Source organism: Lagopus muta, chromosome 27 (assembly GCF_023343835.1).
Source record: "Lagopus muta isolate bLagMut1 chromosome 27, bLagMut1 primary, whole genome shotgun sequence".
In the NCBI taxonomy this organism is placed as follows: Eukaryota; Metazoa; Chordata; class Aves; order Galliformes; family Phasianidae; genus Lagopus; species Lagopus muta.
In genome coordinates, this window is record NC_064459.1 from 2,128,342 (window position 1) to 2,152,048 (window position 23,707).

A 23,707-nucleotide genomic window follows, 5' to 3' on the forward strand; every position below is an offset into this window, starting at 1 on the left:
CAAATCTCTGCCAGAAATATTTTAAGCAGCAGTTCTACAACATCAGTTTCTGCTCCCATTACCCAGGAGGAAGGCCTGGGGCTCACTGGAGACTGCTGCGATGCCTGTGGCTGCAAGGAGAAATGCTCATTAATTGCCTTATCTCCCCTGAGCTGCACAAAAGATTGTCTTTCAGGCAGTCAGTGGCACCAGCAGTTGTGCTGGGCTGATGCTGCAACTGCTATGAACAAACACTTAGACATTCCTGTGTGGAGCATTGATTAATTTGTCGTTCTCCACCATCAGCAAACGACTGCAGAACCTCAGCTGCTCACTGGGGCATGGTTAGGAAGGTGCAGCTGATAGCACCGTAAGTCAATTAAGGATGAATTATGGAATTGGTCAGGATGCCCTGTCATAAAAGGAGGCAGAAAACCTGGCTGCTTCTCTCTCCTGTTCTGCTCTGGGTGCTCCTGGAGCAGCCTGAGCTGTGCTGGTGACACCAAGAGCTGGAAAGGTCCAGTGCTGCATCCCAGTTCAGTGTGCCTGTAGGTGCACGTGTATTTTGTACAGAGAAAGCATCTTAAGTGGCAAAGCTAAGAATCTTAATGTATCCTCCTTGCAGCTAGTTTTTCCATGTTTGTTTCTCCTTCAGGCCTCTCCTCTGCAATTAGAAGTGCTTTGCTGAGATGTCTTTAATGCTTACTAAATTACCTCTTTTGTTTTGCTTTGGAGATGGAGCTGTTTGCTAACAGTTTGCTTGCTGCTCTGCAGTAGCAGGGGCTTTTGCTTTTGGCACCTTATTTAAAATGCTTTCCCCCACCCCTCCCCGCTTGTAGATAAAGTCTCCGATGCTGTATGAAATTAGAATATGGATTTGATTAGAGGAATGAGCTGAGAATTGCTGCTTTCATTCTCATTTCGGTTGTGCTGGGCTGTAGGAAATCCCCAGTAATGCTTTCTGGTTTCTAGGCATCAAAATTTGCACAACTGGCCCAGTCCTGTCCATGCAGCACAGTGATGCTCTGCAGCTTTGCTCTGTGGCCCTGCCATCCATTATAACTAATGCTCCCCATCCCCCTGAACTCCCAAACGCATTCATCCTGCTGTGCAGAAAGCTGCTCCCTTTTGTTCTGCTCTTGTCCAGCCTGGTGTCTCCTTTACAGATAAGTGGTCTGAAACAAATGCCATATGGGTGCTGGCAGTGCAAGCTGCCCTGCTGCTAGGAGGCCAGGGGTGAAGGAAATGTGTGTGATTTAACGAATGTTCCATGTCATGAATGGAAACGGAGTCAGTTTGTCTTAAGAAGCAGCGTGGGCAAACCTCCATCAGACAGCAGAGGAGCACAGAGCCCCAAGTCAATGCCTTTCCCTGCTGAGATTGCCTCTCCTGGCTTGCAAAGCTGCCCAAGGCAGTGGTGCACCAAACAGGAGCCTCCTTTGGCTGCTTCCTCATTTCTTCTTTGCTCCTGAAGTCAGTGGCCAAAGCACCGCTGGGTCTCAGCATTTCAGGAGCAGTGATGCAGACCCACGAGCTCTGCAGTCGTCTTCTCTGCCTCTGGTTATGGTGATGGCCTCGTTTGGAAAACCCCTGTTGGCCCCTGGGTCCAAAAGCAAAGGATTCTCCTTCCCTCTTCATTATATCGTTGGCAGTAATTATTCTTCCCCTCCAAATGTAGCATTTTTCTCTTTAGGAGAATTAGTTCTCATTCTCACTTTCATCCTTTAAGTGCTGTTTTCTGCTTTATTTTTAATTGAAAGGCTGGAGGGCAAATGCAATTAAGCTTCAGTGCATGGACTGTAACTTGTATATATATAAAAAAAAAGCCACCTTACCATCTGCAATTTGCTTGTTTTCTGATCTGAGGTCTGTTATAATTCCAAATTTTGGTTCTCATGATCAGAACAAACGAGAGCAAATTGCAGAGGACTGGGAGGAAATAGATTGGATGTATTTGTGTCCCTTATCTAAGGCAAGCAAAGGTGTGCTGTGCAGGGGTCCAGCTCTGACTGCAGTTCGTGGAGCTACATGGGCTGGGTGTCCTTTAGGACAAACCCCTCCAGGGCTGCCTGCCCTTTTCAGTGCAGATCTCACTCCCTGGTAGCAGAGGGCAGCAGGGAGGATGGAGCGACCCGCTGCTATTGCTAACAGATAGAATCAGTGATATGAAGCATATCATCCTTCTTCATTTCCTCGTCACGTTGAAATCAATACAGTGCCTCACCCAGAGGGCTCTTCTGCAGGCTGAGCTCATCCGTTACTGCGCTCCACCTCCTGGATTTACACCAAATGTTCCATTTCTCCCATGTAACAAATGGGCCCCGTGTCAGTGCTGCTGATCGCATCTCAGGCTCTGTAACCTCTGAGCAACCACACCAGAATGATTCTGTGAGGGTGTCTGCATGCATCAGTGATTTATCCAAGGCATCGTGTGTTCTCCCGTTATGACTCAGTCTGGCAGTTTGTCACTGCAGAAAGTGAGAAAAGCATGGCTGCCTTCAACTGAAATCATGCGTGCCTATGAGGAAAGTGTGAAAGGGTAGGGCACATTTAAATAGAGAGGAATGAAAGCTCAGGGAGTGCTGGAAGAAGTTGTCTTGAGTTACTGCGTCCAACCCTTGCCTACCAGGATGCACAAAATCCAGTGGGGGGGTTTTCATGCAGTGTGAGTCAGGACTGGTGGGTCTGTGCATTGGTTGACTACTGGGGTGGCTCTAGAGGCTCAGGGCGTGCAGCTGCTTGGAGCTACATGTCCTTGCATTAACTGTCGTCTTCCAATGCCTCTAGGTTATGAAAAGGTTTAATGAGAACAATTTTCGAGAGCTTTTATAGCCTTAATATCTCGAGACCTTTCAAAGCACCATTGAAGTGCTGCTGAGGATGGCTGGGCAGCCCCTACCTGACCCTCCTTCCCTGGGGGAGTGCTCAAGAGGGCCTCCATGAATGTGTGTGAGATCTGTGCTGCAGCAGTGCTGCTCTGTCTGCAGAATGGCACTGCTGCAGGCAATAATGAACTGTGCAATTTAGCAGCCCACTAAATACATGTTTAAGGCACGATTTGGCTAGCAAAGAACACGGTAAAAGCAAAGACAGCTTGAAACAACTGCCATGCAGTCACCTAGAGTGGCAATATTAATTTGAGGGGCTATTGATTCCCAGTGTATGGCTTTATCTTCCTAAAATACACTTTGTGAGGTTTTCTCATGCTTACCAGATGTCCCTTTTTACTTAAAATTTGCCGCATTTAAAGAATGCTTAAATAGATTAATAATGCTGTGTTTCTAAAATGCCACCTGCCTGCAGGCAGCAGGAAAGATATTAACAAATTTCCCTGTCCATTCTGCTGCTGCCAGGCCCTCCTGCTCCTGCAGTCCATGCCACTGCATTTCTTAATTAATGACTTACTAAGATCTAAAGATTGCATTCGAGTGTTGTCACTGCCTGTTAAGTGGATTGCCTCTCCATCTTCCTATTTCCCCATAGGGCAAACAGAAGTAAATTCCAAAGAATAGTGTTTGAGAGAGACGCCCCAGTAACAATATACCAAAATTCTTCCAAGAATACAGGTTAGGGAGGAAAAACTTTAGAAGTTTGTATAGGAAGACCAGAGCAGCTTCCCAGGATGGTTTATGCTCCCATGGAGTCAAGCGCTCTGTCAGAAGAAGCTGGAAGCAAATCTCATTCCTTGTGCTGCAGAAGACCTGAAATAAAACCTTCAAGGTTTGTGAAGCACCAGGAAGATCAGAATGGCCAGGAATGGTTTGTATGGGGCAGGTGGATCCCAACCTCAGAGCTGGGGATGGGTCACTGCTAATTGCAATTGGGTACCCATCCCTCCTGCTCTGTTATTTGTATGCAATCGGTGGGTTTAATGCTGCAGGATTACTCTGAGTACAGCAGCACCTGTGCTTTGTCTGCAGTGAAATGCTGCTTGAGGTGGTTGGGTGGCATCTGCTCATTCAAGTTTGCATTCAGAAAATACCTGACATGCATGAGGGGAAACAAAGCATCAATAATGTTCTCCTTTGTCCTCGCAGAAATGAGTTATGTGAATGCTCACTGTTAACAAAGCACAGGAAAATGAGGGCTGTGTGATCCATCGGGAAGGAATTACACAGCAGAACTGCTCCCAAGTGCTGGCAGTCCTTGGGATGGACCATCCATCCCATCCCCACGCCCTCTGAGAATATGCTAATATGCCACTTAGTATCTATGAATGCTAATGACCCTAATCAGCCTGGCTGCTGCATCTGTCGTAGCAGCCAAGTTTGGCAAAGGCAAAGATAAAGTGCTGCTCTGCATGCTGCATCTCAGGAGAACTGTTGTAGTAAATTCAGTTATATGTTCCTGTCCAGGTTAAATGCAAATAACCTCCTCAGTGCTACGCATCTTGATTATAAACTTCTCTTTTGGCTGAGCTGTATTTTACTGTCTTGAAATCTGCAGTTTGCTGCTTGCTTTTCCAACCCCTTCGCTGCCACGTTTACACCAATAACATCTCCCTGCCCTGGAACCCTTCCCATGTCGTGATTTACAAATAAGTGATATTTATTAAAAAAAAACCACAACAGCAGGACAAAGCCATCAGCAAGAAGATTCTCTTTGAAAAAGGTGGCCATTAAGTCTATGGGGGAAAGGAGAAGCAATAAAATCCAGACTGTAACGACGGGACGATGCCTTATCGCAGGGCTGCAGAGCTGAGTGGAAAACAAACTGAAATAAATATATGGAAGATAGAGAGCTGCAGAATGTGGGCAGGATGGGGGCTATGCTCAGCCTGGAGACTCAGGCAGGGCGAGGAGTGTCAGCTCAGTGGCCAAACTCCCAGCCATGCAGTTCCCACCTTAAGCAATGCCATTGGGTCTGCACAGTCCATCCAATAGCAGCATTGAAACTAATTGCTATGGAGGAAAAATGCTCCTTACCACAGAGAGAGCAATGCTGTGACAGTGCAAGCACTCGGGAGCAGATGTTTAGGACAGAGAAGGAATCAATCTCAACCTTCTGCTTTGTTTATCCCGTGCCCTGAGCAGTGATGGGTGCAGAGCTGTGCGTGCGTGGAGCTGCGGTGGCTTTTGCCTCTCCTTGGCGCCTGTTTGGGAAAGTCACTCTTTATGGATACCCTAAAAGAACAGTCATTCTGCTACTGTGAGCTCTTCTGTAATAAAACAGGGGAAGGCACCGCAGCCAATAAAAGTGAATTAATAACTAGAGACAACAGAAGCCCACTTTGCAGGCCAGCATAAAGCAATGCTTTGCTGAGGGAAGGAGAGCGCATCAGTTTACGAGCAAACAGGTCAGGCCTGAAAGGAATGGGCCGTGCTGTCTTTTCTCCTAAACCTGTGTGGTTTATTTCTGTGGTGGCACAGCTGTGTAACATTCTGCTGAGGAACAGCATATTTGGAGCCCATGGATCCATGCTTTGGGCTTGCACATGGGGATCCTCTGCTTCTGTGAGCAGAAGTACAGAAAGAGGGACCTGAGTGGGATGGGAAGGAATGGCTTCCTTCAGATGGGACGAGCCCCCTCCTGTGTCCCCTGCTTGCTGTCAGCCCTCTGGTTGTGCTGGTCTTGTGGCACAAATTGGAAGGCTTAATTATTTCAATAGAGGTTAATTGCATTAGTCGCTACAGCAAATCTCCAGTTCGCGCTGCGCTTTCCACTTCATTTAATTCATTACCCCTGTGAAATTCGGTGGATTCCCACATAGAATTGATTGTTAAGCTCACACATGTCCCTTCCAACAGCAATCCTCCATGCCCACCCTATCTCTCCTCCTTCTCTTCTCCTCACTGCTCCCCTGCACATATGGGCATTGGTGGCTGTGCTGTCCAGGTCTGCACCCAGGGGCGCCCATTCTCTTCCTGCAGCACCTGCACAAGCAGTGCTAAATGAGCTGTACACCCTTTGCTGTGAGTCTTTAAGAGCAGCTTCTTGCAGCTTAATGTATTGCTGTAATAGTAATAAATGGGAGTGCTGAGAGTTGGGGGTGTTATTTAATGAGTTTTACTGCACCTTCTATGCTAGGCAGAGATATATCTCAATAGCAGAAGGATTAACACGAAGGCATGCTTTAAAAGGGAAATGAATTTTGTGCTCAGAATTGAAACGCAAACTCAATAAAGAACAACAAAAAGTCTGAAAACACACAGATTTGACCACAGCCAAGTTGAAATTGCAGTGCAATGGACACATGGCGCTCCCGATAAAAGCGACCCTCAGGAGGCCAGAAGTGAGCTCTGGGATTTCTCCTCATCCACAACCTCCGCTCCGACGCAGATAACGCTGCTAAATCCTCCAGCAGCAGCTGAGGAGCGCTGCCATGGGGAAGGGCATTCAACAGACTGCCTCAGAAAGGCACTCGCGGACTGCAGCGATGATTGCAGCATTATCGTGCGGTTGGTGCACGCCACCCTTTGTGTGAGTGCATTGATCATTTTCTACGCTGAGCGCAGTTTAACATCTGACCACTCTAACTCACAGCAAACCTATTTTGGATAAATGCAAAAGGAAATGTTGAAAAGAGCGCTGGAAGAGGCATTTCCCTCTGTGAGAGGTGCCAAAGCCAGCAGAGCTGCAGCCCTCTGTGTTACAGCCTTCCTCTTTTCTTCCTCTTGCTGGTTTTTAGTGTTATTTAATTTCCTTATCACTGCACCCAATTAAGGTTCATCATTCCTCTGTTTTCACTCGCCTGGCGGTGCTGCAGGCCGTTCTGCAAAGCACAGCTGTGCATGGGTTTCCTTGTAGGAATGGTTGTGTGGCACTCACCATTACAGCCCTGGAATCCAGCCCAGTTCATTAGTGCTATGTTCCATCCTTCAGCATTGATCTCGGTTATTTGTTTGTCTTTTCAGCTGTTAGCTCGGGTGATTGTTTGCATAATCATGCAAAGCGATCTCTGTTCCTTCACGAAGCCATAAGACTGAAACATAACTGGCACCATGGAAGGAAGGCATTGCTACTGCAGGAAGGCATCAGCCCGGGCTCCAGCACAGCAGATGGAACCCCCAGATCTGCAGGAGCTGAGGTGGGGACCCCCATCATGCTGTGCTTTAGAAGCTGTCATTGTCCCTCTCTGAGCCTCACGTTTGATGCCATGAAGTGGCTGGAGATGACTGTAAGTCAGTTTTGTCTTTGCTCGCTGTTGACAGGAGGGGTTTGCATGCAGTCACATTGCCCAAATGCCCAAATCCTCTCTGCTGAAATGTGCAGGGGGGGAGGTGAGACATTTCCCACCTGTTCAGCTATTTTGCAGCATGGTGGGATGTTTCCTATTTTGAACTGCAGCTGCAGCTTTAGGGATGAACTTGTAGAGTCAAACGTAAGGTAACTGCCAGGGGAAGGCGTTTTTAAGATGCAGATCTCTGTTTTATTACATAGAGAAGATTTTCTTCCACATAATGATACTTCTTGGAGTGCACGATAGAAAACTGCAGCCATGGACAAGTAGTGCTCTCAGCTCTCCCTCTGATCATTAGCCCTGTGTGATCATTAACCTTCACAGGGTAAACTGCCTGCTTGCAGTTCGTTGTTGATCGTTAGCAGATCTTGCTCTGGATGAAGATCTGGAGATGGGTTCTATGGAATTCTGCAAACATGAATGTGATCCTGAGGAGAGAGGATGAGGAGAATGTCTGTTGCTGCTGCCAGTGGGAGCAGGGAGGTCAGTCCAGGGGATGGCTGGGGACCCATCAGCAGCACCACATCATTGCTGGGAGGGCGAAGGGCACGTGGAACACTTCATCTGCCAAGAAATGAGATACATATTTATTTGGGAGTCTGATACACAAAGAGCTTTAATAACTACACTCATCCAAAGGCAGCATCAATAGAAATGGCACAGCCTGCTGAATGCCAGTGAGCGAGGAATGCTGTTATTAACATTTAGCAGAAGCTCCAGGTCACCTTGATAACATCAAGCTAACACACATTTTAATGGCTATTTAATTAGATTTACCATAGGGAAGATGCCATGCAAGAAGGTTGCATTCCAGACTCCTGCGCTCGAGATGGGGACTGGATTAAATAAAAATGCAGATAGAAGCCTGCAAGTGACATAGAGGGTGAATTCATTTTCCCTGTTGGATGCAGCTCCCGTTCTGCTCTGGATGGCTGTGTTGTTTTACCTCTGCTCCAGGCAGCTGCTTGCACAGCTGTGGCACAGCACTGCCTTCGGACTGCAGCAAAGCTATTCCTCAGTGGGCGATTTGCTTTCAGGTGCCCGGATTGCTCAGCATCTTGCTGCAAAGCTCCCCCTGAATCACCTGCAGGGTGCTGTGAGCAGGGCTGGAAAAGGAGGGAGGGGATCCATCTGCTTTCCAGCAGCAATTTGTTCACGTTATGGCGAACTGGTTCCTGCATTAAAGAACAAATCGCTCATGTCCACCTTCCATCAGCTCTGATACCTTCGTAGAGAGACTCCAAGGAGCGTTTTGTAAAACTGCCAGTTGTTCTTCATAGAAAATAAAACGTGGGAACATATTGCTGTAAAGGGTTTGACACTTCTCTCCGTGGATTTATTAAAAAGGCTCCCAGTGTAAAGACGGATACAATTTGATCAAGTCAGCAGTTCCAGCTGTGTAATTGATATCCATTATTCTCTATTGACTGCTGGGCAGGACTTCATTTTCTGTAGCATCAACAAATTCCCCTTCTGCCCACCACAGAGCTGGGTTTGGGAGCAAGCAGAGCTGATCAGCGAACAGAGCAGAAATCCCAGGAGAGCAAAAAAGGCATTTTGCTCAATTGTTTCTCATAAGCGCCCGTCTTTATCCAAATCTGCACTATTTCTTAAATCACTGCATTTCCATAGGGCTCTCCTGCAGTCGTGCTGTGCCTTTGCTGGGGAACAGAGAGAGGGTGACAGTTTCTATTCCTGCATGATACGATTTCTTCTCTCCTGCCCCTTCCTCCTGCAAATCATTTGCTTTTCCAGGTGCTTCGGTATAAACTTATATCACTTTATTTCTGGTTTTTTTTGCTCCCTATCTCACTCTAAGAAGGAGAAAGATCACCTCATTCTCACCGCTTCAGAAATAAATCCTTATTATGGATTTGTACCTGGGATAGAAAAACGGATTTCCACTCCCAGCCAGTTCTGAGCAGATATTTGAAGGTAATTGCTCAGTCCAGGGACATTTCAGTTGCCTAATAGCCATAAAAAGTGCTGTTATTAGCTGTGCATTTGAGGGTGGGGCTATTTAGGAGATATTTATGGAGAGGGTATTACTGCAGGAAGCTTGAGGGCCTGAGATTTATGGTTGTATTTCGAGGTGGAGCAAAGGGGAAGAACCAAACATCCTCTGCACGTCCTTGGAGCCCACGGCACCGAGGCTGTGGGGCACACAGAGGCATGCCCTGCACCTTTGGTTTGTGTTGTGCCTTGCACTGCTCAGCTGCCAGCTCTGGAAGCAGCAAGCAGCCCTCGCCGAGCATCCAGCTGCTGCTAAAACTTTGATGAAAATATTTTTCATTATGCATGGTGAGTGACATCTCAGTTACACGGCTCATCTCGTGGGCGCAGTGCGGCTGTTCAGCGCTCGGCGCTTTGGGGGAAGGGGTTCTCTCCTCACCGAGCCTCCTTCCCACCCACCGAACCCAGCAGTGAAAGAAGACAAGAGGTTTCCCTTTATATACGTCACGACAAACCCAAAGCCAAGGTGCTGGAGCTGCCTAAAAGCCTTCCTGTGTTGGCAGCTGTGGGCTGAGAGGTGCAGCACATGCCTGCATGGTAATTAACAGCTTTGTCTCGCACAGATTGATTGCAGAGGCGCAATCTTTGCACACGGAGCCTTGTTGAGCATTTCCTGCTGCTGCCTGATCCTGCTCCTCGGATGGGCCTGGAGCAGAAGGGTAATTAAAGAATTGCTGCAGCTGCTGGTTTGCTGTTCACTGCAGGTTGGGCTGCAGGCAGAGCAAGAGGCCCAGGGCTGAACACACTGAGAAGGAGATGAGAGAGGAGAAAACACAGCGGTGTTCCGAGTGCTGAGCTCTGGCTGCCCTCAGAGCAACCAAATGCTGAAGCAAATGCAAAGAAACACTCCGAAGTGGTGTTTTTGGCAGAGGTTGAGGTGGATGTGTCCTCTTAAACACCCTTGTGATTGCCTCTAGACCTGAATAGTGATGATTTTCTGTTGCACAAAGTGTGGTTCCGTCATTTTCTAATAGCCCATGTGTAAGAAAGCAAGCTAGGAAGCTGTAAAGCTGAGTGTCTGAAAGGTAAACAGAACCCCAGCCATGCTTTTCAACTAAAGAAGCAGTTTTAGATGTAAAGAGATGGATTAAATTACATTTGAGTGACAGATTTAAATTGGGATTCCTTTCACAGCTCCACATCCCTGCTCTAAATAGGAGACTTGGGATTAGGGCCATTAAATTACACAGTTTATTGGAAAAATAAAATCTCAGGAACAGATGATGATGAAAAGAGATAGAAAAGCAAACTGAAAGAGTGTTAAGAAATGATTAAGCTAAGGTAGCAAATGAAATAGAATGGCACTAAAACTGGATGGCACATAAGAAATGCTCTGAAAGTGGTGGTGCTGAGGAGGGCTGAGGGCTGTTAAAGTGCAGAGCTGTGCAGTCAGATGGATGAGCTCAGCGTTGCCAAGAGCTTGCAATGGTTTTTAGCTGAAGGTCATGCCCTGAAGTAAGGTACAATTAAAACAGGAGAGAAACAAACTGCTTTGGAGTATTGCAAGTGTCCAAAGCTGCGTAGCTTCTATAACCACACAGCACAAAGAAACACCTTGCAAAGGGGTGGGGGAAATGAAATGTGGCCACGAACGGAGCTGAGCCTTGGGCTGTGCTTGCTGCAGGTGGAAGGCAGCGATGTGCTCCTTTCAGCTCCCAAGGAAGATGCTTCCAGCCACAGGGATGTGTGAAACTGCTGTGATCAGCCCTGGCTCTGCTCTCTGCTCAGCAGTGCCAGCGCTCCTGCACCAAACCAGGCAGGTGTGTTTCTGCCTGCTGGCTCTGAACAACTTCTTTTCACCTCTCTGAGCCTCTCCATCTGCACTGCCTGCCTCATTCTCTCCAGTAATTACATACAAGGCCATGGAAGGAGATCAAATTCCGCCGTCTCCTTTGAATCCTGAAAACTGTCTCTCGATGGCACCCTTGGGTCTCTTTAAAGGAAACAAATTAAAACGCTGCAGCCCAGACGATTGCAGGTAGAGCCGCGCACCGGAGGACCCAGCAGTTTCCAAACAGCCCTCTTTATGGCCAGCAAGACATTGCCAGGAGATTGATTTTGCACCAGGGCCGGGGAAATTCCACTGCTCCAGCCATGATCCATCACTGCCTGCCCAGAGGAGATGGGGAATTCTTCATCCCATTCTCGAGCAGCCTCTGTGATTGCAGGAGGGGCTGCAGTGCAAACTGTTTTTTCCCTGCCCGTGAAGAAAGGTTCAGAAGGTTCAGACTCAAGTGAAGGGAGCAGTGCTCAGCCCTCCCTTCTCCTCCTGTCACCATCCATTGGGTCAGGCTGCTCCCAGCACATCGCTCCCCATGCTATGGGTAGGGCTGTGATGGTTGGCACCCATCCTGAAGGGCTTTTACCCCTCTGTGCTTTGGGTATATGGCACATGGAAACAACTTCTCTTACATAAGATCACTGCTCCGTGTCCTGTTGCCATTGGAAGCCTGAGGGATATTTTGCGTAGATGCTCAAACACATTGTAAATTAAGAAAACAAAATAGAAACCAACCCAAAACACCATATTGCGCTGAGACTGTTTCTCTTGCTATCAGAAAAGCTCAGGGCGAACCAGTTCAGTCATGCTTCCCCCTTCAAACAACTGCAGAAATTCTCCATTTCTGCTCTCATTAATACCTCTGCAGCCCTGCATTGCTGTCTGCAAGACACGGTGCCCACCCCATAGCACAGACAGGAGAGCACTCAATTCAAAGTCTGTGTTTTGGGGACAGGAGGCTGTGGAAACCATTCAGCGCCGTGGTACTTTCAATTATTTTTCTGCTTCTGAAACAGCTGCTATCAGATTTCCCCAAAGAGCTGCAGGAGAAACCAGGGGAGATCAGATGTGACATTCCAGACTTCTAAAGGGGGAAAAAAAAAAATTAGAATAAAATAAAGCATGAGAGAGAGATTCCTGGTTATACTTCATACATTTAAAGGGGGATAAAGCGACACAGAACCGTCTGCAGGTCAATTCTACATAAAACATCAAATAGAGGTGGGAGCTGCTGCTCACAGAGGGAACAACGCTGGGGAGCAGCAGCCCCAGAGCAATTTCACAGCACAGCCACCCAGGGAGCCCCACAGAAATAATGGGGCTGTCAGCACGCCCTGTGTGTGCTCATGCCTGAGTGAGGAACCCATGCAAAGCTAAGGGAAAAGCTCTTGTCTCTGAGTCACAGCCCTGCAGTGCAAGCTGTCCCCCCAGGCTCTGCCCTGCAGCAGAAGGAATGGCACAGCCATCAAAATGCTGCAACTTTAGGCAACGTTTGAAAGCCCCGTGCTTAATAAATATTGAGTTCCTCTCGCTAGCAGCCATAAATCCTCATAATATTCCAGCCAGGAGCCTGACGGACACTTGTCGCAAGAGGCAACTCTTGAAAAATAACATAAAAATGGAAAATAATAAACATTTCCTACAGTAAATCTGAGCCAGCCCTGCTCCTGAACCAATCCCACCATGAATCCAGGGCTGGGGTTGGGTACAGCACTGCCCCAGGGCTGGGAGCACCAGCTGAGCCTGCTGCAGGGCTCAGGGAGCACACAGCTCTGCAATTAACAGCCACCTCCTGCTGATGGCTTCTTAACTGGGAGCAGCTGAGGCAAATTATAAAATTAAAAGCAATAGCTTGAGAAGGGAAATAAAAGCAGTGTCTGTGAGGTGGAACTGCTTTGCTGTGAACTGAATGTGTCTCAGGTTGGTCATGGCTGAGTGGAGCCATTCCACGCAGCATTGGATTAACTCATCAGTAGAGAGCCCAGAATCTGATTTAATTTGAAAGACTACAAAATTATATTTCTCTGCTGATTTTCCAGGTGGTAGGATTAGATGTGGAGCTTTTAGTTTCCTGCTCTTTCCTTTCAACTTAATTTGACAGAAATGGCTTTTGGTACGAGACGGTATTTGATGGGTACTGCATCAGGGATAATGAAAATGTCAGACAAATGGCAGGGAATAATTGGGGTAGCGTGCTTTCCTCTGTGTGGGAATGTGCTGGGTTTGGTAAATGAGGAAGGATTCTCTGCAGGAGAAGGAGCAGCTCTGAGGTAAGTGCCTGCTCGGTTCCTAGAGCACCAGGGATTGCTTTGGTCCCTCTGCTTGGAAGAAGGGGGTTGGCCCCTGGTTTGCTTCTTGGGATTGGATCAGTGAAGACCTCAGAAACCCTCAGCAGCAGGCATGCAGCCTGCTGCCTTCATGCTGTGCTTTGTTCATTGTAGGGAATCGCCAAACGAGAAGCTTTCCCTTGTTCCAGCCAATTTCTTGGGTTTATTTACCATGAAATGTCACCTTCTCAAATGAAAGAGAGGGATTTATCACAATTAAGGGAAGCTTTGACACGTCCCTTTAAGTGAATCGAGCCCGCTTTTAATCCCGAATCCATGCAGGATTGTGTTGATGCAGCACAAATTCCCTTGCAACTCACAGTGCCCATAAAACACTCGCGTTCCTGGAGAGCTGTTGCATAATCCTTGCTGCTTCCAGCAGCTCTGGCTGTGAAGCTGCCAGTCCTTGGCCTGTGCTGGCTAATGGAGCGTGTTTATGGTGTGGAAATGTGCGTGCTGACGTCGTGCAGGATGCTGCTGGGTATCGGTGCAGCACAGCGTGGTGACCCAGGGCAATGCCTTGCCTGAGCTCCTCCTCCACCTGCCAAGCAATGGGAGCAGTGCTGGCTGTTCTCAGCTCTGCTGCAGGGTGTTGGTGCTGAGCTGAACCCCATTCTGGGGTCTGCAGGCCTTAGGATCTCACCAAGTGCTGTGTGAGTTCAGATGCTTTCCAGTTTTTGTATGGTTTTGATAAACGTCGTTTGTGAAAGTGGAAAAAAATAAAGCTAGCACGAAAGCAAATAGACTTCTTTGCTCCTGGGTGGTTATAAACTCCCTGCTGGCATTAAAGGTAGCAAACACAAGCTGAGATAGTAGCCATAAAGCCGCTCCTTCTGCCTGCTATCTCATTTTTGATGCCCACAGAGCTGGTCTGCAAAACTCAGGGCTCAGTTCTTACTGAAGAAAGTCACCTCTCTGCTTAGTCCTTCTCAGAGCAAAGAATTCAGAGATCAGATGAATGATGCAGCGTGCTTTGTGCGTGTTTGGTTTCCCTTTGCTGAATGGCATTCTGCTTAAAGTCAGCCAAGAGCAGGAACAGCCTTAGTCTGGGCTGTGCCAAAATCCTTATGGTGACAGAATGTCTGTCCTCTGGCTAAGAAATGAGCCATGGAGATTCGGTCAAAACTTTCTCAACCAAAATGCATTTGGTTTTGGTTAAAATCTGTTGTTTTGCACACAGAGGGGCAGCAGTTTGGCAGCACACCTCTATGGCTGCTCTGCACCAAAGCAGCAGTTTGCAGTTTCTAAAGGTGCTGTTAGCTTTGCGCATTGCTCTCCCTTGCTGGGTGAAGGCTGTGCGATGCTCCACGTGGTTTCTTAGCAATTCCACTTTGGCAAAAGGTCGTGGCATGAAACACTGCACAAAAATGTGTTGTTCTGGTTGTTGCCATAGCGTAACTGGGAAACCCGGAACGCATCATGGATGTGGGTGAGTCACTGCAATGAAACATTTGTCCCATATCTCCTTCCCTGCAAACCTTGTGGTGTGTGTGAGCTGTGCAAGGCCGGGAGGAGCAGCATCCTGGGTGTGTGTGCTCAAAGCACGAGGAGCTGCCAATGCTGGGGGCTGCTGTCTGCACGAGGGAGGCCTGGAAAAACTCTTCTCGCAGGGCTGGAAATCACTGTTTGTTTCTGCTCGAGTGCAACTTCTGCTATGGCAACACAGAGCCCAACAGCGTGGCCCTCAGCGTGGTGGTGTATAGAACCCCTCATTTGGAGGCTGGTGCCAGCTGGGAGCTCCAGCAGGACCAAAGCAAAGCCGAGGCCAGAAATGCAAATTTCCCACATCCCATTTGAAGCTGGTTTTATTACAGCTCGATCAGTGTTGCAACCACAGGAGGGCGGTAAAAGTGCTTTCCCAGCTCTCCAAGACTGCTGCGTTTGGTAGAAAACAAAACTGCTTCAAAAGGGAAAAAAAGGGGGGTGAGATCCTTAATACCTGCCCAGAGCACTTGGTGTGTGTGTGTGTGTGTGTGTGTATGGGCTGCTTTACACAGGACACGTTTCCAAAACGCATTGCCAAAAGCAGCTGATTGCTTTCTGGCCCCACACTCAAGTTTCTGCTGCTGCATTTGAGGCTGTTGCTGAAATTTCACAGTGCTGGCATGAGATGCTGAGCACAGTAATGCTGTCAGGCAGGCCCAGGAGAGGAGGGAATTAATTGATTCGTAAACGAACTGAAAGCACTTGGCTTTCTTTGTGCCAATTGCAGTCCCTTTGCTCCATGCCACCAGGCGATGTGGAGCAGCACGGTCTGCAGCACACAGCAAGCTGTGAGGACTGGCAGCAAGGCTTGCAAACAGCACAGCATCTGCAGCTCAGGTTGAGCTCCTGTTAAAATACTCAAACTCCCCTCCAAGTGCTCTGAAAACTCATTGCAAAGGCTTTCTTTTGCTTTGTCCCGAGGTGACTTCACCAGCAGAGCAGTTCTAACCACAGACCAGGAGAGGTTTCCACTTCTCCCCTCTGCAGGCTGCGTGGGCTGCTCTAAGAGCGTGGCTTCCAGAGGCAGATAGAAATCAGCTTTCAAACCCAGATTTATTCCCCCAAATTAGTTTTTTGAGTATCAAAGGAAGGTCAGAAGGTCACAAAGTATGCCAGCAGAGCAGAAACTGTGCTAGGAAGGCTGGAGGAGTTGGGAAAGCCAGAGTGATTTACAGGCTGTTCCTGGAACCCCTCGGTGACCACAGTTACTGCAGGGACACATCAGCCTTAATGCACCATTCGTATGCAAAGAGTATTTTCAGTTTTAAATCTCTTGTGGAGGGGGAAGTTTTACATTACTGGCTGTTCTGTTGTGTGTTTACAGTGGCTGGAGAAGCAATTGAGATAGAAAACCAGGTCTTGTTTGAGTGGCTGCTGGGCGCTCTGCAGTGCAGCAGTGCTGGTGCTGGGAGTGCAGGGCTCAGGGATGCCCAGGCAAGAGGGAGAACACAGATGTGAACTTAAAGGAGCTCGTGCAAGATGGAAATGGTATGAAAATGAGCAGTCTGCAGCACTCGGTGCTCAGCTGCTGTTTAACCTGAGTTCTGGCTCAGGTAAATGGGATTTTGGTGGTTGGTTGGAATGGCTGATGCATGCTCAGGGGTGTTTCAGACAGTTGAGGATGACTCTGCTTTGCTGAGTCAAAGCTCCATCACCCTGCAATGGGCTCCCATCACTCCCTGTCCTTCAGAACAACCCCTGCATGGCAACCTGGGAGTGGTAGACCGAACTCCTCTTGGTTAGGACCTGAGAAACAAGTGCAGACATGGAATTCCCCCCCTCCAAAGTAGTGGGTGTTATTTTATTGGCTTTCCTCTGGCAGTCTGGGTGTTGGGTCCTTTATCTGCAGCTGTGTGGGAAGAGCTCATGTTGCAAACGTGGTTCCCACAGGATGGCACAGGAGCAATCGGGTTGAGGGCCTGTTTGAGCTGCTTCTGAAGAAGGGCTCAAAGGTGCAGGTTGCACAAGGGCTGCTGAGAGCAGTGGTGCAGCAGAGAGCAAAACAAACAGAGCTGAGGGGAGAGCTTCCCCTAAGGCAAAGGGGAGCACTCTGAGTTGTGAGGATTCGTGGGCACCTCGCTGAGCTCAATTACTCACCTGAGAAGCTGTAACATACAGAACAGTGGCTCTTACAATTAAATACCAAATTACCCCTGATTTGTTTACTCATGGCAGACCTCGAGCCCTCCCATCAGCTGTGCAGAGGTGTGTGACAGCATCCTGTGGGTGCAGCAAAGCAGAGGGGGTAATGCAGGAAGAAGGGGAAGGAGCATCATGGCAGGAGCAGGGAGGGTTTATCTGCAATGCAGCGGCGTGCATGCAGGCTCTGAACTCAAGAGAGGCTGTGCAGGTTTGCAGAGCTCTTCAACGTGGCTCTGTTGCTTCCTGCCATTGCAGTGAGGGATTTGAGGAGACAGAGCTGTGCTTTTGGACGTGAGGAGTTTTCTTTGAAGAGAAGTGGCTTAAGCAATCCTTCCTGCTGGGCCATGCACCCACGTGGTGAGCATGCATGTTCTGATGCTGAGGCTCAAACCCCATTGCAGAAGTTTTGTGATCTGTGCAGGAGATAAAGTGTCCATGAGTTTGTTTGGAGGAGCTGCTCCCAGTATCCCAGTGCATTCCTATACATCTTGGCATCTCTGCTCATCCCCATACATCCCTGCAGTGCAGTGCAGCCATGAGCCAGAGCTGCACACTTTGGTTTCTCCGGGTGTAGATCATCAGTGAGCTTTCAGATGGCTCTACAAGCAGACTCCAGACCTTGTTTTTACCACGCTGCTTTATATAACATTTTCTATTTGCCATATTAAAAAAGTGCCCTAAAAGACACTGGAATGCTACAGCAAACAGAATGTTCTCTGCACATTGCTGTCTCTAAGGAATGCCTGTGGATGGTGGGGGAGGAGGTGTAGGTCACTTTTTTTTTATCTGATCCACAGATAATTAATTTCACAAGGTAGATAAAGCAAACACAAAGCATTAAAAAGCTATTTTATGTCCTGGCAAGTTAGCTGGGGAAATATGCTTCTTGGCTTTGATAAATCTCTCCAACATCATAAAGCATTTCTGCATGCTTTCTATTGCTGCTAGAATGGACAATGCTCTGGGAAGAGCCTTATTCAAGGTTTTACCTCTGCACAAACTGCAGCTTGCTGCCCCTCAGCCCTCTGGGCAGAATTCTGACACAGCTTTGAGTGCTGCCTCTGTCTGTAACTCCCTCAGCCCTCTGCAGCTGTTCTGCACGTGGGCTCCAGAACAGCATTCAGGGGAAGGTGGTGATTCAGATGTGATTCAGAGCCTCCCCAAAGCTCTGACAGAGGTGTGGGGATGGGTGGCTCAGCAGCAATTTGTGGAGTGGCAATCAGTGTTGTGTGTGAGAAAGGGAGAGACCTGGGTGTGAACTGCTTTACCGTTTGGGATGGCAGGAGAACTTTGAATAGAGGCCCAGCTGGAGAATGTGCACTAGCACGTTATGTTGGCAGTTTTTTTTCTTTCCTTTGGATTAGGCAAGTCAGTTCAAGTTCAGATATTCAGTGCTTGGTCCCTTGGTATAGACATCACAATGCCAGAGCAGAAAGCAAGCGGGCTGGGAAAGCACCGTGTGTTCTGTACAACATTTGTATGCCAGCTTGTCTGCTTCCTTGAGGCATAAAAGCACCTTTGCTTTGAGAAGACGATGTCTCAGAAAGACATCTCCTATATTCAGATTCTGATTGTAGTTTACCTTTTAATTTTTAGCAGAGATAAATGGCAAGTGTGCCATCTCCTCTTGGCTACAGTCCTATGGAGGCTTTCCTTCTCCTAAACAGCCTCCATCTATCACACCAAAATGGCACTGTAGTATCATTTGGCTGCTTGTGAAGCATTTGTGCTCTGAAATCCCCAGCCAGCCCTTTGCTGTGAGAAGTGCACTACCCTGCCCATAAGCTTCATTACATCCCTTCAACGTGTTTCCTAGTAGAGATGCAGCCATAACTGAGATGTGCTCTGCCTGGTGCTGAGCTGGCTTTGGCTGCTGTGTGCTGGCACTGCCTGCCCAACGGGTGTTTTGTGCTCAGCTCCTCGCCCACGGGTGCCGATCCCTCTGGGTGCACCCAGGCTGCTGAATCACCCGTTTGCTTTTTCTACGTGTGGGTAATGCAGACGTGGAGCTCGGCTCAGCAGTCAATGTTTAACTCACCCATTGCTCAATGGGAGGGACGGCAGCCTGGTGCTGTGCTGGAGCAGCCTGTCCTGTCCCTGCACACAGTCATGGCTCCGCTCCCATCGGACTCTGCTCCTGCAATGTGTGTTTGACAGGAGGTCACTGTCCCCACTGTTGGGACATCAGGAAACATCCTCTTTCTTTCTAAAGACGGTGGACCTGTAGAGTTGGACTCTTGCCTTCTTCCAGCCTTGTTTTCCCATCAGCAGAACCGCTGCAGGAGCAGTTTTAGCGGTGGGCATTGGTGTCACATGAGGTCAGGGATTGGGACGCTGGATCTGAACTCCCTTTGCTGTTCTTCACCAGTGTCCAACGAGCCACTTGTTCTTTCACCACCCTGATTGGGTGCTAAGGACTTCTGCTTGCTTTTCTCCCTGCTTCCCTGCCCATCGCTGGCCATAGAGACCCTGCTGGCTGGCTCAGGCTGGGGGTGTCCCCTTGCCCCTTCTCCTGTGGCACAGCACTGTATAAGTCAGATAAAATTAGCTATTGGGACGCATGTTCCTCAGGATGCTGTGACAGAGGGACACCCAGTACAGCCAGTCTGACTCGCAGAGAAGAATTAATGGAAACGCCCGGCTCCTGGGGGGGAGGAAATACCTTGAACAGACTTCTTCCTCTTTTTGTTGCGTGGGGCGACAATGGGCTCTGTGTCTGGCAGGAGCATTCCTGAGCAGTCCCATGAAGTCAGCACACGTGTTTGGACAGACACCGAGTCTGCAGCAGCAGCATTCAGGAAGGACCCGGCCCAATGTGGGTGCCCTGCCCTCGTGCACTGTGCTGGGATCACAGAGCAAAGCAAACTGCTTTGGTGTGTGCTCAGCACAGCCCCAAGCAGAGCAGTGCAGCCCCGCTCAGCAGCAGGAGGGAGAAGTGCCTGCAGTGTTTGGGCATTTCTGCTCCAACTCGTCGTCGGCTGTTTCGTAACGATGAGTTGCAGTTTGTACTCAGCGTGCTGGAAGATGCGCTGCTGTTTTGGCAGCTTCGTGAGCTGAATACGGTCTGAGGCCGAGGAAAACCACCTTTTCTAAACTGCAAGATCAAATAAGAGCAACTTTTTGGTAGGCAGGTTTTATTTATCAGGAAACCACTTGAGCCAATAATGTAAATGCAGTGAGACAAGAGGGACTGGGTTTATCGATCACGCTATGCAAGTGCCTGAGAGCAGGAATGTGTGGGCAATGGCAGGTGTGCAGCAGCAGCTGTTTTCATTGGCACTTCTTCCAGTCTGCCATGATCATCTATGCAGACTGGAAGGAGCTCCTTGAGAGCAGCCCTGCAGTGAAGGACGTGGGGGTCCTGATGGATGAAAAACTGAACACAAGCCATCAGTGTGTGATTACAGCTCAGAAAGCAAATGGGATCCTGGGCTCCATCAGCGGAGGGGTGGCAGCAGGGACAGGGAGGCGATCGTCCCCCTCTGCTCTGCTCTCTTGAGGCCCCATCTGCAGCACTGCGTTCAGGGCTGGAGCCCCCAGGACAGGAAGGACAGGGAGCTGCTGGAGAGGGTGCAGAGAAGCTGCAAAGATGAGCAGAGGCTGCAGCACCTCCACTATGAAGACAAGCTGAGGGAGTTGGGCTTGTTCAGCATGGAGAAATGGAGGCTGCAGGGTGACCTCAGTGCAGCCTTCAGTACCTAAAGGGAGCCTACAAACAGGAGGGGAGTCAACTCTTGGAAAGGGGAGATGACAGCAGGACAAGGGGAAATGGTTTGAAGTTGAGGGAGGGCAGATGGAGGCTGGATGTTGGGGGAAGTTCTTTGCTATGAGAGCGGTGAGGTGCTGGAACAGCTGCCCAGAGAGGCTGTGATGCCCCGTCCATCCCTGGAGGTGTTGGAGGCCAGGTTGGATGGGACTCTGGGCAGCCTGGGCTGGTATTATATGTGAAGGTTGGTGGCCCTGCGTGTGGCAGGGGGTTGGAGCTTTGTGATCCTTGAGGTCCCTTCCAACTCTGGCCATTTTGTGATTCTGTGATCACAACTTCCTTTGGATGCCCCTCGACAGCAGGGCATTGGGCAGCACAGCGCTGGGTGCTGGCAGTGACAGCGGCTGCAGCAGCAGCTGGGGATGCTGTGCTGCCAATATAAGGCTGTCAGCACCGTGCAGAGCTGTGAGGGTGGTGGACACACACTGTACCCCATCACCTGAAGGCTTTGGCCTCACTGAGCTTCTCTGTGAAATATTTGTTGTATGAGAAATGGCTCTGATGGGAAAACCTCCTGGAGCGGGAGGAAAAGCTGCATCACAGAACCCCGGGGGCGGCCGTGAGCTCACAGCTGTGCTGCCCGGATTGGCCTTTTTTGGAAGCAGCCATTCTGAGACGCTTTGTTTTGCTGCGGTGGTTTTTGTGAGGATGCACCGTGGGGTCAGTGGGCAGCAATCTGGGATTGAGCAAAGCAGGAAAGCAGCGATTGCCCATTGCGCAAACCTCGCTTTGAAGCAGATTTTCCTGTGCCAGGGCTGTGCTGGGGACACTCAGCTTCCAGATGTGGTGATGCCACGCTGCTGGGGAGCAATTGCATCTATTGCAGCACACTGTAATTAATCACAGTTAACCGTTCTCTTAAGTAATGTAAGGGATTATTTCTTCTCTTCCTTGGCCTACGGGCAATTTGCAGTTTGAACTGTAGGATGAAGCCCCCCCCTCCCAAATCGGCTCTTTGAAAATGTCTTTTACTTTGTTGCTCTAAACAGAGCCATGGGAACATTTATTTTCTGGATGAGGTTACTAGAGGGCATGTTTAAAAATAGCCAAGGCTTTTATTTATAAATATTTTCTACATACTTTATCGTGCTGGTACTGAATAACCTCTGCAAAGACGGATTCTGCTGTCGCAGTGCTTGTAGCCCTCCTCTATTGGTTCAAGGGCTGTTTTTGGCTGGCTGAGCCCTAAGCCCTAACTCTGTCCTGCAGGAACAATGAGAGCTGAGAACTCGCTGTTCATTTTTTAGTCTGAGTTTTCTGGTGATTCTATTGAAAAACAAACATAAAAATCCACTCTCTTTTATCACGCAGGAGAAGCTAGCAGTGGAATTTGCATTGCGTTGCAGTGAGTGCAAATTCAGGTCTCTCTAGGAATGCCAGAGGGTGCAGCTTTGGTGCTGTTGGGCTGGGTGCTGTGCTGGGGCCTTGGGGAAAGCAGGGGGGGCTGCTGGCTGGCAGTGGAGCTCAGCCTGGGATCCTGGGTCATTATGGAGAGGTATAGGCAGACTGCTATATGAAGGAATAACCACAAGAGGAGATCCCCCCCTCCTCCTGGAGAAGTGAGCATTTCAGACGAGAAATTATACTTACATTATAATTTATTAAATTTCAGGTCGCCATATGAAATAAATTATAGTCAATATAATGATAACGTTGCCATAAAATAATACCGTGAAGTACTTGTCTAATATCGGATGTAATCAATACAAATATGAACTGCAATTATGGTGCTTAAATATTCATGTTAATGGGAAGTGAACAAAATATTAAGGCAATTCACAGTAAATTCAGGGAAATCTGTCATTATTATTGCTTTTGTGCAAACAATTCTTAATGCAAGCACGCTCCTGGAGAGAGAAAAGGCACAGTCGCACAGTGTCCATAGGGCAATGCATTCCCTGAAGGTGTTGCAGTCACACGATGAGCTTCGATGCATTTCAACAAATGCAGGATGAGGGATGCCCAGGAGCTGATCGATGCCTGGGATCTCCGTTCTGCAGACAACAGCGAGGCTTAGGAAGTTTCAAACTTCAGCTAAGAAGTCGGGGCAAGTGAAGCAGATGGGTGCAGTCGGCTCGTCTCCCCGCTGCAGCGCCGTGGGATGGGGTGTGTTGGGTGTTTTTTTCCCCATCTGGTATCATCACTGGGCACGGGAGCGTTCTGGCAGCAGCACTGGGCACAGCAGCACTGGGCACAGCAGCATCTCATCCCACCTGCAGCGCTGGGCACGCAGCATCCTGCTGGCAGCACCGGGCACAGGAGAGTCCCAGCAGCATAGAGTGTGCTGCCTGTGGCAGCATCGTCCCAAAACGTTCTCCTCCGTGGCTGCTCCCTCCAAGCTCAGTGCACTTTGATGGAATATTTCGGGAATTTCAGGAACTGGAGGAGTTTGTCTTTCCGCCTCTGCTTCAGAGCCATTAGCGCTCTGGTTTTCTCCTCCACGTCCTGGTCCGGGTCGAGGATGATCTTGGCTCTCTCCTCTGCCTTTTTGTCCCCGGAATGCTTGAAGAGCTTTTGCAGCGACTCCTCGTCGATGCTCTCAAAGATGTTGGCCACGGCTTTTTTGCGCAGGGCGGTGTCGAAGCGGTAGCCGTGCACTGACGGGCTCACTCTCAGCGACGTGGACATGGCTGAGGCCGTGTTCCTTCTCTTTGCTTTCATCTACCGCCGCTGCTCCAGAGTTCTCCTTCTGTTGGAGGGATCCGTGAGGTACCCGGAGCTCTGCACGGCTTTTTAAAGGCAGCCCGAGGGAAAGAGGAGAGCTCAAGTTACAGCGGTGAGGTCACGCTGATGTCAACGCTGCTCGGTCGCAGGCAAGTTTAACATTTAAGTTGCCAACTTTCCTCTGTCGTGCAACCGAGTGGAACGGTTTGCTGTGTTGTTATGATGGGGGTTGGTTTCTTTGCCCCGGTGCAGAATGGGCTTTGCACGACCCCCAGCACCTCTGTGCCTTGGGGATGCCCTGGAAGCCTCTCCTTGTGCTCATACAGCTGTGCCAGACTGCTGCCATGCCAATGAGGGGTGTTAGCTGTGCC

General features: G+C 49.1%; 2 protein-coding genes across 2 annotated transcripts in view; one reads left to right on the forward strand and one right to left on the reverse strand.

Annotated features, from left to right (window-relative positions):
* The window catches only part of ZMAT4 (zinc finger matrin-type 4), a 51,588-nt gene extending 44,650 nt beyond the window's left edge, over nucleotides 1-6,938 (forward strand). Inside the window, exon 8 of the transcript XR_007373407.1 lies at nucleotides 6,834-6,938. The gene's annotated coding sequence lies outside the window, so the exon portion shown is untranslated. The remainder of the gene's footprint in view (nucleotides 1-6,833) is intronic.
* Nucleotides 6,939-22,212: 15,274 nt separating this feature from the next.
* Nucleotides 22,213-23,441, reverse strand: TCIM (transcriptional and immune response regulator). The gene has a single exon (XM_048928264.1). It carries the CDS (start codon nucleotides 23,331-23,333, stop codon nucleotides 23,013-23,015), a length of 321 nt encoding a protein of 106 aa, XP_048784221.1. The 5' UTR covers nucleotides 23,334-23,441; the 3' UTR covers nucleotides 22,213-23,012.
* Between the last annotated feature and the right edge of the window lie 266 nt (nucleotides 23,442-23,707).